Source organism: Apium graveolens, chromosome 3 (assembly GCF_009905375.1).
Source record: "Apium graveolens cultivar Ventura chromosome 3, ASM990537v1, whole genome shotgun sequence".
Taxonomy (NCBI): Eukaryota; Viridiplantae; Streptophyta; class Magnoliopsida; order Apiales; family Apiaceae; genus Apium; species Apium graveolens.
The window spans coordinates 2,911,748-2,926,084 of record NC_133649.1 but is presented as its reverse complement, the minus strand read 5'-3'; the positions used below and the strand labels follow the sequence as shown (position 1 = coordinate 2,926,084).

The 14,337-nt window shown below is 36.2% G+C and overlaps 1 protein-coding gene across 2 annotated transcripts; it reads right to left on the bottom strand.

The window, feature by feature from the left end:
* Nucleotides 1-3,513: 3,513 nt before the first annotated feature.
* On the bottom strand, nucleotides 3,514-9,279 carry LOC141711427 (putative E3 ubiquitin-protein ligase RHG1A). 2 transcript variants are annotated; one of them, XM_074513861.1, is made up of 6 exons: nucleotides 9,036-9,279; nucleotides 6,515-8,265; nucleotides 4,508-4,561; nucleotides 4,280-4,375; nucleotides 4,062-4,205; nucleotides 3,514-3,953 (listed from the first exon to the last, which is right to left on the bottom strand). In XM_074513861.1, the coding sequence occupies exons 2-6, from the start codon at nucleotides 8,174-8,176 to the stop codon at nucleotides 3,810-3,812; spliced, it is 2,100 nt and encodes a 699-aa protein (XP_074369962.1). In that variant the 5' UTR covers nucleotides 8,177-8,265; nucleotides 9,036-9,279; the 3' UTR covers nucleotides 3,514-3,809. The 2 variants fall into 2 exon arrangements, with proteins under 2 accessions (XP_074369962.1, XP_074369964.1); XM_074513863.1 differs by having other exon boundaries at nucleotides 4,508-4,558.
* Between the last annotated feature and the right edge of the window lie 5,058 nt (nucleotides 9,280-14,337).

Genomic DNA, 14,337 nt, shown 5'->3' with positions numbered 1-14,337 from the left:
TGTTATCTTGGTACCAGAAGAATACTCGGGTTCTAGCTATCTGGGTTTGGGTTCTTATTAACAGCGGGGTTGTTTTATGAGGATGTCCTGCAATCCTAAAGTTCTGGTTGTTATCTTGGTACCAGAAAGATAAGGATACTCAAGTTATCGCTATCTGGGTTTTGGCACTGAAAATAGAAGGATACTCTATACAACAAAATCTTGGTTCAGACAAATAAATAGAAGTTGAAAAAGAGAGGTGTAGCAGTGAAGGGTTTGAAACATTTCAAATAAGTTTTTGAAGTCAGGGGGTTTAATCTTTATTGCAACACTCCTGCAATTTGGTACTGAATGCAAGATGAAATTACATCTAGCAATGCATCACAACAAAACCTAATATACGCACGCTGGAGATATCAATGGAAATAGATGCGATGGAAACGGGTGTTTCAAATCCGAATACTCAGGTTAGTTGCTTGAATTTGAATATCAATTTGAATGTTATGCTTGAATATCAATTTGAATGGGAATGTTATGTTGAATATAAGTTAGAGATAATATAGTTGATAAAATGTATCTTCTGTGTAGGTTGCTCGTTGAAGTTATTGCATTTAATTATTGTTGTTTTGGGAGGTTAAGTTTGTATTGAAGTTTTAGATTGAATTAGAGATTTGGGAGATTTGTATTGAAGTTTTAGATTTGGTTCTTCCACCTTTTCTAGATTGTGAAAGGGCTGTTGTTTTATCAAATTTAAAGGCTATGTAAGATGACATAATATGTTTGATTACTTCTGCCAGTGTTATTACTTATTAAAAGGGAAGCGATGCGCACTTAGGCACTTCGCTTTGGATATGCACCGTGGCTTCACTGAAGTGATCGCTTAGGGCTTACGCGCAGAAAAAGTGCGTCAGCTGTTGATTATTTTCTTATCTTATATATATATATGCACACATATACTGATACATATGCATTTACATACTCGATCCTAGTATATATACATGTATCTTTCTTGTAATCTTGTTTATATTTCTTATAATACATGAATCGTTTATTTGTTTACTTATATATACTGATTATATTCCTTGTATTATCATTGATTTGTTTACTTAATTAGTAAATCAGTTGTATTATCACTGATTTGTTTACTTAGATTGTCAAACTGATTTGACAGGTGAACGTCAAGGGGATGCGAGGTTAACAACATTAATAAAACTATACGATGAACTTGATATAAGATTTAAAGAAGTTATTAATAGATCGGAAAATGCAAAATCCCTCTTCAATCTCTTGAGTTTTCCTCAAGCAGAACTCATACCCAGTATTTTTAATTGTGCTTTGAAATACTACGGTTGCAAAGACAATGTATTTAATATTAATAATATAGTCTTGTGTACATCGCTTGAGGATGTCAAGTTTCTCACGGGCTTGCCAATAAGTGGCACCCCTGTGATTACGGAATCAAACCGGGATCCCGACGGATTCAACCGGTGTTTTGGGCTAGAACCAAAACCAAAGTATAGTATTACAAAGATGGCATCTATAGTAAAGGATGATAGGTACACAGATGAGCAGCGGAAGAAGGCACTGTTATTGCTGCTTGTCAGGTGTTTCATTGTGCCTTCAGCCAGTGGCCACACGGTGAACACCACTTACCTGAAGCTGATTGAAGACCTGGATAAGGTTGATTCATATGTGTGGGGAGCTGCGTTGTTGGCCTACCTCTATAAGGGCATCAGTGACTGCCGGGTTGACGGGAATAGCTAGCTTCTCTTGGTAATATTTTCTAATCTTCTCTGTTACATTTCTTCACTTATATATAACCTAGTTCTTAACATAATATATATTGTCTTGGGAATAGCTGGTTCTGGTTCGGTTCGGTCCAGAACCAAGACAATATATATTATGTTAAGAACTAGATTATATATAAGTGAAGAAATGTAAAAGAGAAGATTAGAAAATATTACCAAGAGAAGCCAGCTATTCCCGTCAAGGGTTAGCTTCCCATCAACCCGGCAGTCACCGATGCCCTTATAGAGGTAGGCCAACAGCACAGCTCCCCACGCATATGAATCAACCTTATCCAGGTCTTCAATCAGCTTCAGGTAAGTGGAGCTTCAGGTAAGTGGTGTTCACCGTGTGGCCACTGGCTGAGGCACAATGAAACACCTGACAAGCAGCAATAACAGTGTCTTCTTCCGCTGCTCATCTATGTACCTATCATCCTTTACTATAGATGCCATCTTTGTAATACTATACTTTGGTTTTGGTTCTAGCCCAAAACACCGGTTGAATCCGTCGGGATCCCGGTTTGATTCCATGTGAGAAACTTGACATCCTCAAGCGATGTACACAAGACTATATTATTAATATTAAATACATTGTCTTTGCAACAATAGTATTTCAAAGCACAATTAAAAATACTGGGTAGGAGTTCTGCTCGAGGAAAACTCAAGAGATTGAAGAGGGATTTTGCATTTTCCGATCTATTAATAACTTCTTTAAATCTTATATCAAGTTCATCGTATAGTTTTATTAATGTTGTTAACCTCGCACTCCCCTTGACGTTCACCTGTCAAATCAGTTTGACAATCTAAGTAAACAAATCAGTGATAATACAACTGATGTACTAATTAAGTAAACAAATCAGTGATAATACAAGGAATATAATCAGTATATATAAGTAAACAAATAAACGATTCATGTATTATAAGAAATATAAACAAGATTACAAGAAAGATACATGTATATATACTAGGATCGAGTATGTATGTGCATATGTATCAGTATATGTGTGCATATATATATATATATATATAAGATAAGAAAATAATCAACAGCTGATAAAAAGCGCACTTTTTCTGCGCGTAAGCCCTAAACGCGCACATAAGCGATCACTTCAGTGAAGTCACAGTGCATATCCAAAGCGAAGTGCTTTAAGTGCGCATGCGCATCGCTTCCCTTTTAATAAGTAATAACACTGGCAGAAGTAATCAAGCATATTATGTCATCTTACATAGCCTTTAAATTTGATAAAACAAAAGCCCGTTCACAATCTAGAAAAGGTGGAAGAACCTAATCTAAAACTTCAATACAAATCTCCCAAATCTCTAATTCAATCTAAAACTTCAATACAAACTTAACCTCCCAAAACAACAATAATTAAATGCAATAACTTCAACGAGTCCAACCTACACAGAAGATACATTTTATCAACTATATTAACTCTAACTTATATTCACCATAACATTCCCATTCAAATTGATATTCAAGCATAACATTCAAATTGATATTCAAATTGATATTCAAATTCAAGCAACTAACCTGAGTATTCGGATTTGAAACACCCGTTTCCATCGCATCCATTTCCATTGATATCTCCAGCGTGCGTATACTTAGTAAGCCCCTTTTTCCAACAAATCCAACAAAAAAAGGGGCTCACTAAGTATGCAATATACATAACTCCCCCCCCCCCCCAAAGAGCCATATAAATCAAAATCAGCATCACAACACCCCCCCCCCCCAACACACAAAACAAGCAACAAAGGAAACAAAAATTTCCAATACAAAAATCCTTCCTTGATTTATATTGGAAAACAATCCAATTTTTCTACTTTATCTCCATAAGTTATATAGATCATCCGCAAAGGAGATCAATACTAAACTGAGAAAATTAAAGGAGTACATGCAAATCTCTCATAAAGGTGAAAGTACCCTTTTGGGTAAAACATAGTCTTCACCTAGCTGATTCAAAGAACCATACCAAAGTAAGAGATCAGTCGCAGACCATACTCACTTGACACGTCTACATGGTTCATAAGAGAAAATAAGATTTATGCTTTTTCTTTATCATCCATTGCAGTTGTCTTGCAAATGGGGCACAAATTCTTGCGCGTTAACCATTGTTTAATACAATCTGCATGAAACCTATGTCCACATTCTAGCTCTCCAAGATCATCTCCATTATTGTACTCATCCTGAAAATTTAGACACCGCGTAGATTTACATAAATTACATATCCCTCAAAACATTAAAAAGTCGATACAACAGATTAAGGAACCAAAAAAGTGAGAAAGACCCGCTACCTGGCATATGCAGCACGGTTCCGGCTCCTCCAAATCAGATGTTGCAGATACTGTATACTTGCTTCGCTTCAGACGACTGGAAATAATTTCTTCACTTGCTCCAGTATCCACATTTCCAATGCGCTCTTCAAGAGCCAACAGTTCCTGAATAACCAAATAAATTCTGCATTAAGCAACTAGAATCAGAAAAATGTTGATGAAGAAGTTAAGAATGGAACCTCATATGACATGTTATCGACATCGAGCCTCATATCCCTATGCCTGTCATGTAAATCACCCATCCCAAAGAAAGACTGATCAAGGATCATCACATCCTACAACGAATAAATGGAAGACAAATGTCTCATGTTTAATTTTATCGGTCCAAACTGTCATTATGAATATTATTTGTGCGGGCTGTTTGAAGAAGTGATGCCACATAAAAGACAAATAAGATAAGTAACTACCTCGAATCTTAAGCCCTCCCCCCTTCGCATGAGATCCAAGGCATCTCGAATCTGCTGGCATACAAAATAGAATTTAGTTTAGAAGCATTAATAAGAGATAATTGTTCCAGAAATTGCAAAAACAAAAGGGAAAATATTCCTCGGTGGAAACTAGGGAAACCTCTACAAACCTAAGAAACGACCAAGCAGTTTTTTGCAATATCCCCAGGCATGGAGATTGTGCCAGTCAGTTCCATACAAATTTAGAAGAAAAATTTACACACATGAGACCAACACTCAGTATGTCTAACTGATTTTAAAATTCAAAATTACGCGAGCACAAAACTAGATAATGTATCCCCTGGAAGAGATGGTGTCACATGCAGCATAAATGAACTTATTAGTTACTCTGAATTCCAAAAATTAGGCTTAATTCTCATAGTAATTAGGAATGAGATTCAAGTGAAATAAATTGCAACCCAAATTAGCAGAGGGATATAGAAAATATGACAACGTATTCACACTGGAGAGTGGAAAAAGAGGAAACATTAGAATATCTATCAAGTCCCTATCTGTTGAAAATATGATCATTAGAACCCAAATGTGACACCATGTGATAGTATGAAAAAGGCAAAACATAATTTTGCAAGAGACTTTCAGAAAACTGTGGGATAAAGAGTAGAGCAATTTTTAGGAAAACAATTGCATATATGATATATGAAATATAGTAAAGAAAAATGCAGCATGTAACATAATTACTTCTTTTAAATAAGATCAACCAAAATAGTCGATAATGGATATTAATACATAATTACATATCATGTATGAGTTCCGACAAGATCAAATTGATGAGTGAATCTGCCATAATAATCTAGACACTAATATGTGTGTATAGCACATGTATGCGGGTGCACATGTGCACTTACTATTCTGTAATACAAAATAGAACTGTTATATGCATTAATAACAGATCTGTGTTTCCAAATTTTCACTTGTTCCAAAAATTACACAATAAAACGAAGGGCGAATATTCCTTGGTGGAAAGTATGCAAACCTCTACAAACCTAATATGAGACCAAGCAGTTATTTACAGTATTCGTGTTTTATAATTATAATTGGCCCTACGTATGAAGATTGTGCCAGTTCCATACAAAGTTATAAAAACACAGTATATTCATGACACCAACACTTGGTCTATTCTAACTGCACCTAAGCAATAACACCTTTAAATATGAATCCTGGCTCCACTGCACAAGGTAAAAGTGATACTACCCCATAAAATAAATGAACTGATTCCATAGGATGCATGAGTATAAGAGGGGACACCCACGAGACTTTAGAACTTATTAGCTACTCTGAAATTTATAAAATCAAGCTCAACTCTCAGAGTAGTTGGGGATCAAGTTCAAATGAAAATATTGCAACCTAAAATAGCAAGGAAACAAGGAATACAAGGAAAATATGACCATGTATTGACACTGAAAACAAAGAATGCGCTTAAAAAAAAGAGGATTGGCATTTTCTTTCTTAGAACTATACATAAGAGAACTGAGAACCTAGTGGAACATATATCAAGTCCCTATTTGTTGTAAATGTGATCTTTAGAACCCAAATGTGGCAGCATGTGATAGTACAATAAAAGGAGACTTTCCAGGGAACTGTGGGAAAAAGAGTAACGCAAAATTCAGGGGAACAATTTCTCGTGGGATATTAAATTTTGTAATGAAAAAATAATGTAGCTGACTCAAGTTATACTAAGAAAGATCAACCAGATAAGTCAATAATGGATAATATTATTTATTACATGTCATGTATATGAATTCGGACAATATTAGATTTATGAGTGAACCATGGGCCAAATAATCTATACAACAACATGTAACTAGCTCATGTTCGTGTGTGCGCACGCATGTGTATTTGAATTTATGGTATTAGGCACTTCCAAAAGAGAGATCACAGTTTTCCTTAATACTCTACAATTTCAATAGAAAAGTTTATGGCAAGAAATCATATAGCTTTAATACACACCTCAGAAACCAGTCTGCTTCTTCCTTCACCGGCAGCAGCCAGGGTTCGGAGTGAATGGGATATTCTGGAAGCACCGGCAAGATGTCTATCCAACATAGCTGACCTCGAACGAGGACGTCCTTGGCCTTCAGATGGAAGTGGCAACTCTTGGTTGGTATTAGAAATGCTTGAACGGGATGAAGAAATGTTGATGTTCTGTCCTCTAGACTGAGAACGTGAAGCTGACGGCAATGGCCGAAATACTAAATCTGAGAGCATTTGTGAAAACTGGGGAGAACTTCGATCAGGAGACCAGTTAAGTCCAGAACCTTGACGACTACCCTCTGCTGTGCCACCCTGAGAAGAGGATGCAACATTTGCATTTCCAGCAACACTAACATTTCCACCAGTTGAATTCAGCCTTTGCACTAAATCTCCCACCCCAGGAGGAGTTCCAAAAATAAGACGCTCTAATCTGCTTCTTGACATGTTTCTTGAGCTTGATTCCGCAGGGGATGCAGCATCTCCCTCAATTGCAGAACTTGATGTACTTCCAGCTCTTGAGCTAGAACTTCTGGTCCATCTGGAAGATTGTAGATTCCGACGCATGGTGGGACCCTGAGAAAAAGCCTGAACTTGGGGATTTGCATCTGTTGCTGCTGGTGCCAAAGAATTATTATGATGAAAAAGCCTCAATGCCTGAGGGGGAGCTGAAACACTAGATGACCCAAAAGTTACGTTGGGGAATAAAGAATCTTGTTGAGGTGAAGAATTGATCCTTGATCGGACATTTCTATAAGCAGGATTAGTATACTCCCCCGTACTTAAAGCAGCAGACATTTCAGAAGAACCATCTCCAACACCAAGTGCGAGTCTTGAGTTTACCTGCTCCAGCAGATGAACACCAGATGAACGAGCTGATGAGTTTAAGCTGTTTCCAGTATTACGAGGAGCAGGATTAGCACGCCATACACTACTTTCTGCTTGCTGAAAGTAGTTCGAACTTCCACTTCCAGAAGATTGTCCAACATTTTCTTCCGTGGCTTTTCTTTTGCAAGATAAATGACCCTCCAATAAAGAGCTGGACCTGCTATCAGTGCTCTCCACATAATCCTCACTGGACCTGTTATATGGAATTGGGGAACTACTACGAGTAGGACATGTATTTCCTGAACCGGACCCAAATACAAGAGGACGCTCCACTATTTGACAATCTTCAGCACCCTGTCCCTCAGATCCTGCATTTACATTAAGAGCTCGAGATATAGAATTAGAGCTAGAGCTTTGCATAAAAAGAGGACCATTAGCAATCACATTGCTATCCAGATTTACATAATCTGAAGAAAGCCCACTGCCTGACTCATGCCGTCGGTTTCCTAGATTGTGCCAAGCTGGACATACTCTTGTTGTAGATGCCCGTGAATGTTCCTCTCTTTTTTCATTATGACATATCTGATTTGCCACATCACTAGAACCAGTGTTATCCATACTCCATGTTCTTAAGTCTTGCCTGTCAGTAACATCAGTCCTGCCAGTATTATTCGATGGAGCATGCTCAGATAGCCGATCTGGTGCAAAATGCAGCATAGTTCCTGGATCAAAACCTGTCTCACTAGGTGTAGATCCATGATCAAACCTTATTATTTCTGTCATAAAACCAATAGAACTACTCTGCCCTTGCATTAGGCCCAGTACGTGCTTTCCTAACAAATTTGGAAAAGCTCTTGAAGAATATCTAAATGGGGTCCACTAGTAAGAACCGCTTGGCAGTTCTGCAAAAAAGACGTGACAGAGAAAGAAGTCATTACATCAAGCCGCAAAAAGTGAAAAAGTAACGTGCAGGATAAGATACGCAAATTCATGTGAAATATATATATATAGAAAGTTGGAAACTAAAGGTTGCGTGGTCTTCAAGTACGCGCATCAGTGTGAGAACGAAAATACTAAAAAAGGATAACATACACAAAGGAAACAAATAAATATTATCATAAATCAGTAAAGGTTTTGAAATTTGAAGTTCATTATTAAATATACTACAAAAGAATATCATAATACACTAAGGGTGAAAAAAAGTTACATCTAATCGTGAGCCTTGAATCAAAATAAAGAGAACAATATAATATCAATCCAAATAATCATCGAGAACACAAGATGTGTATGACAACTCTAACCTACTCCACTATTTCAATATTTCAAATCATGTAAATTTCGCTATTCAAAATCATTAAGCACAAAAGTGTCTTCCATTAATTATCAAAAAACACAATAAAAAACGAAACTTTAAAAGAAATCTTGATAAAATCAACAACTTTAACATGAACAACACTACAAACACTAATAAAAACCCTATCTTTGCATCAAGATCACACACATCAATCTTCAAACCAACAAATAAAAGATCTAACAGGTCAAATCCACATGAACAACAAGAAAAAGATGCAAATTTCAACCAAAACACAAACTTTAATATCGAAAAAACAACAAACAACCCTAATCAAGAAAACCCAATAAAAAGAATCATAAAAAGAGTGAAAGAACATACCAAGATTCGATGATGATAGATCTACTGTCTGAACATAGATGAACAAACCATTATTAATAATTAAAATCAAGACTTTAATAAAGAAAATTAAATTCTTTAAAACCTCTCCTGACCCTCCATGAAAATCTCTCTCGGATCGAGATATGTGTGTAGAGAGGAGAGGTGGGAGAGGATTTGAAGAAGGACGAGATGAAAATATAATGATGGGTATAAATTGTATGTAAGGGTTTGTGAGAAAAAAGGCTAGAGGATATTAAATAGGGTAGTAATAATAATTTTATTTTATCTTGATTTTGGGAGATTTATTTGTGTTTTTAACCAAAAGTATTGGATTTGAATACTGTACTTGGTTTTGCATTGGATTTTGTTTCTACAATGGTTCGTGCACCGTGTAATTTTTGTAACTTTTTGCAAATATTCACGTGATATTAGAAAGCTCGATTCGATTTCGATTTTAAAAAATTTAAAATAAATAATATCTTGAGCCCTAATTAATTAAATTTCCAAATTTTAGGTTAGAAGTGTTTGATTTAATGTAATAATTTGTGCCGGAATAAAATGTAAAAAAATTATATTGGTTATAGAAATAATTTTGAAGGTTTTAATATTATTATACAATCAATTTTACATGATATAAGCACTTGAATACAGTTCAAACAGCTCGAGGGTAGTTCCGAAACACTAAATTTGATTTATATATGTCTAAGCATCTTCGTGTTTAGATATCTTGTAAATTATAAAAATATAGTCCAAATACTCGAAACCTAATTCGATGCATGAAAGAAACTCGAAAATTCAAATGTATAAAAAGTTCGATTAGGCCGGCTACTACTTTTCATTTAAACCTAGCCTGACCCGGCATGTGTTGTTAATCTTATAGAGCCTCCTAAATTTTTATTTAGATCTAAGTCTATTAAAACCCGAAAAGTCAAATAATTTAAATTTAACACAACACGACTTGTGAATCTCGGAACCTCCTATTTTTCATTTAAATCTATTCATGCCAAGCCCTTGTAAAGTTAAACTATCACAGAAAAAATAAAAAGCTCTCGTTATCAAATTGGGGCAAAAATTAGGGTTTCACTTCCGCACGACAACAATCTTCCGATTAATTTTCCTAATTAGAAGCCAATTGAAGTTAAAATTATTTTTCAATCACCAAGAATCCCCCCTGGTAAGTATCTTTTTCTTCCTTAGTATTGGAAATCGGCTCGACATGTTTTTTTGTCAATAAACATCTCTCCCTGAGTATTGTTTGAAACAACTAATGCTCATCCGATTTTAAGTTGGTTTCCGATTTCCGAGTACTCAAAAATTAATATACAACTAGTATTAATTATTACTTTTAAAGTTACTTAACAATTTTATTGTCTTTTAAATTGCAATGCATTCAAGTTTTTTAAATCTTGTCATCTATCATGTTTGATTCGGTGAGGTGATAGTCATTTCTTCAAAAGTTTTAATCAGTTCATTACACTTCGTTCATTGAGTGCTAGTATTCAAAAAGCAGCGATTAAGGATGAAGAATATGGCGGTTTGAACTATGAAAACAATACAGAAGATCTGAGTGAAATAGATACAAGATGGTGTCTGGTGGGACGTTTTTTAACAGATTCATCCATAGACTTTCAAGCCATGCAACACAAGATGGCTTCACTGTGGAGACTCGGGAGAGGTGTTTATATGAAATAGCTGGACACGAATAGGTTTTTGTTCCAACTTTACCATGAAGTCGACATAGGGATAGTGATCGCTGGCAGCCCGTGGATGTTTGGGCATTTCCATTTAGTATTTCAAAGACTCAAATAGGGAGATAATCCAAGGACGGTGGAAATCAAAAATATTGATATATGGGTTCGGCTGCATTACATGAATATTGGTTTTATGTCACATCGAGTGGCTACAGACATTGGTAATAATCTGGATACATGTTCGGAAGGAGATCCAAACAACTTTGTCGGTGTCTGGAGGGAGTTTTTACGTATCCGAGTATCAATTTAATTGGACATTCCGATCAAACGTAGAATGAAGTTGAGGAAATCGGAAAAGGAATGGTGTTGGGTCAATTTCAAATATGAAGCAATCCCTACTTTTTACTTTATTTGTGGAATAATTCGACATAGTGAAAGGTTCCGTGGAGCAGTCTTTGACACCCCGTTGAAAAATATTGAAAAAACATATGGCGCTTGGTTACGTGCAGAACCACGAAGGAAAACGCATACTATGGGTGCAAAATGGTTGAGTAACGGTGGAGGATTTTAGGCACGGAATTCCGGTGGAAAGGAGGAAGATGAAATGGATAAGGCAACAAACGGGAAAGGTTCAGTCACGCAACATGTTGGGTATAATTCTAACTACACATCAACAATGGACAGTTATATATATAATAACAAGAACATGGCAAATAACCAACTAACGAAATAAAACACAAAGGCAATAACAAACTATAAAGACTGTAATTGACAAAGAAAGTAAAGAAAACTTATCTCTTATCGCTTTCCAAATTCTGATAAGAAGAAGAACACAATAGTCGAGTCGCCAAATCCTTCAAGAGGACTTGACTGTTCTTGAAGAGATTATTGCCCCCCACTTAAGCTGTGATGGAATGCAGCAATATCGCTTCCAGGATAAAACAGCAACAGATCAATCTGGCCATAGAACCAACAATGATCAACGGCGACTCGCACCTCAGTTTGCCCAAAAAACCTATGCAACTCATATATGTTTGCGAGGTAGGCACCGAGACCTGTATCTTTTAATCTCAAGTTTACCTCTCAATATATAGGCATCTCAAGTTGCTCTTCTTCTATTTTACTTGATGTGGTACACCAAGTAACAAAACAGAAAAAGTAAACAAAATGGGTTTTCCTTATTATTTATATTATATCCTGATTAATTAATATTAATATTACAAAATATATTCAGAGTATGATTAAAATAATCCTTACTCAATATATTTTATATTAATAATTAAATAATCAATATAAATAATTAAACTTGTAATAGAAAAGAAAAATATAAGAGTTCCCACTAGCACTAGGCCACACAAACATTCCACTTATGCTAGTAGTTGTAAACAACACTAACACAAGATGCTATATAAACTCAATATCTTTCTTTTACAATACCAATGTGGGACAAAATCCCCATAACCCATTTCAAACAAGCAACTTTGTCTCAATATATTCATGGATTCCACTAAGAAAATATCTTAGATCCAAATATGAAAGTTTAAGTCCTCATGTCAAGAAACAACCTCCAAGTGTTAGTTTCCGGAAATCATATCAAGAACCTACATAAAATATGCCTCAAACTTTCCATTTTCTAATAATCCCCCATAAATCCATAATTAAATTGCATACCACATTTTATCATGACTTGCTTTTCAGAGTCGGTACCCTCTCGGATTTGAACCCTCCTAAGTCATCTACTTCGATGGCTACCGAATACAGATGGAATGTTTCACCTTGAATCTTTATCCGTTGGGTGTAACCACACTCCATAGACGACGACAAGTCAAAGGCTATGGTGCCAATCTACGGCTTTGAGACGTTAATGGTCATGTCTCGATCCTGTTCGTCGAATGTTTCGAGGAATAACCCTTTCCTCTAATTGCGACCACACAATTACATTCGCTTAGTTGGGCATCTCCAGAGATGTACTGCTATCATCTCGTCAAACGACTTGACCTCATTCAGAGTTCAAATAACTCTTGCTAACTAGCAGTTCAAATACCTCTTAAGTTTTATAGGGGATCGACTCAGATACATAAGTATCTAAATGTATATGGTAGAGGTACTACCAATTCATCCTTACAACTTGTTATTACCACATTGAATACACTTCAAGGGATCTCCTCTCAGGTGTATTGGGTTCCCGCTGTTGATGAATTATGATGGGTTACCAGTCTCATCCCCAACCTCGACTTAAGGACTATAGCATGCTCAATCCCTTTAGTCAGCGGATCAGCTATATTATCTTGAGTTCCTATGAACTCTATAGCAATAATCATATCAGACACAAGACCCCTTATAGACTTTAGTCTAACTTGGATGTGTCTCTTTGTTTTAGCATTATACTTTACACTTCTGACTTTGTCGATAGTTGTACGGCTATCACAATGAACAGAAATGGCAGGAAGCAGCTTGCTTACTACAGGTAACATACTCATGAGTCCATGTAACCATTCAACCTCCGTCCCTGTGGCATCAAGTGCACACAACTCAGCCTCAAAAGTAGACCGGGTAATCAAAGTCTGTGTAGAAGACTTTCTGGACACTGCTCCACCCGCAAGGGTAAACACATATCCAGTCACTCCATTGGAACCAGATTTCTTAGCTATACAACTTGCATCACTGTACCCCTCGAGTACCCCCGAAAATCTCCGGTAATGCAACCCAAGGGAAATAGTTCCCTTCAGATATCTAAGAACTCTATCTAGTGCCTCCCAATGAGTCTTGTTTGGACAGCTTGTATATCTAGCCAACTTAGACACGGAATAAGAAATATCTGGCCTAGTCACATTAGCAAGATATTACAAACTCCTAATAATCTAAGAATACCTTAACTGAGACACAGGAACTCCTGAATTATTCTTGACTAAGGCAACTTTTGAATCATATGGTGTACTAGCGATTCTACAATTTGAATAACCATACTTCTCAAGTATAGATTTCTCTATATAATGAGACTGTGACAAAGTTATTCCATCAGTTGACTGAGTCAACTTGATCCCAAGAATCACACTAGCTTCACCTATATCCTTCATCTCAAAGTGCATCTTCAAGAAACTCTTTGTCTCGTTAATAATCTCAATATTGGTTCCAAACAACAAGATATCATCTACATACAAGCACACGATCACACAATCATTACCTCTAACCTTATAGTAGACACACCTGTCACTTTCATTAACTAAAAAATTCGAAGTCTAAAAATAGTTTCATCAAACTTTTTATGCCAGTCTATAGGTGCTTGTTTAAGGCCATAGATGGATTTGACTAGTCTACATACTTTCCTCTCATTACCAGAAGCAACAAATCCCTCAGGATGATCCATATAAATCTCTTCTTTAAGGTCACCATGAAGAAAATCTGTTTTTACATCCATTTGATGGATGATAAGACCATGTACAGAAGCCAATGCAATAAGCATTCTGATTGTTGTCATTCGGGTAACTGGAGAATATGTATCAAAATAATCAATGCCTTCCCTTTGCCTAAAGCCCTAAGCAACTAGCCTAGTCTTGTACTTATTTATTGAGCCATCAGGGTTTAGCTTCCTCTTGAAGATCCATTTACAT

Coding starts and splice junctions, on each gene's coding strand:
- LOC141711427 (XM_074513861.1), bottom strand. CDS start 8,176: ATGCAAGGGCAGAGTAGTTCTATTGGTTTTATGACAGAAATAATAAGG. Junction 4,376..4,507: donor GGGAGGGCTTAAGATTCGAG/GTAGTTACTTAT, acceptor TATTCGTTGTAG/GATGTGATGATCCTTGATCA. Junction 3,954..4,061: donor AACCGTGCTGCATATGCCAG/GTAGCGGGTCTT, acceptor CTAAATTTTCAG/GATGAGTACAATAATGGAGA.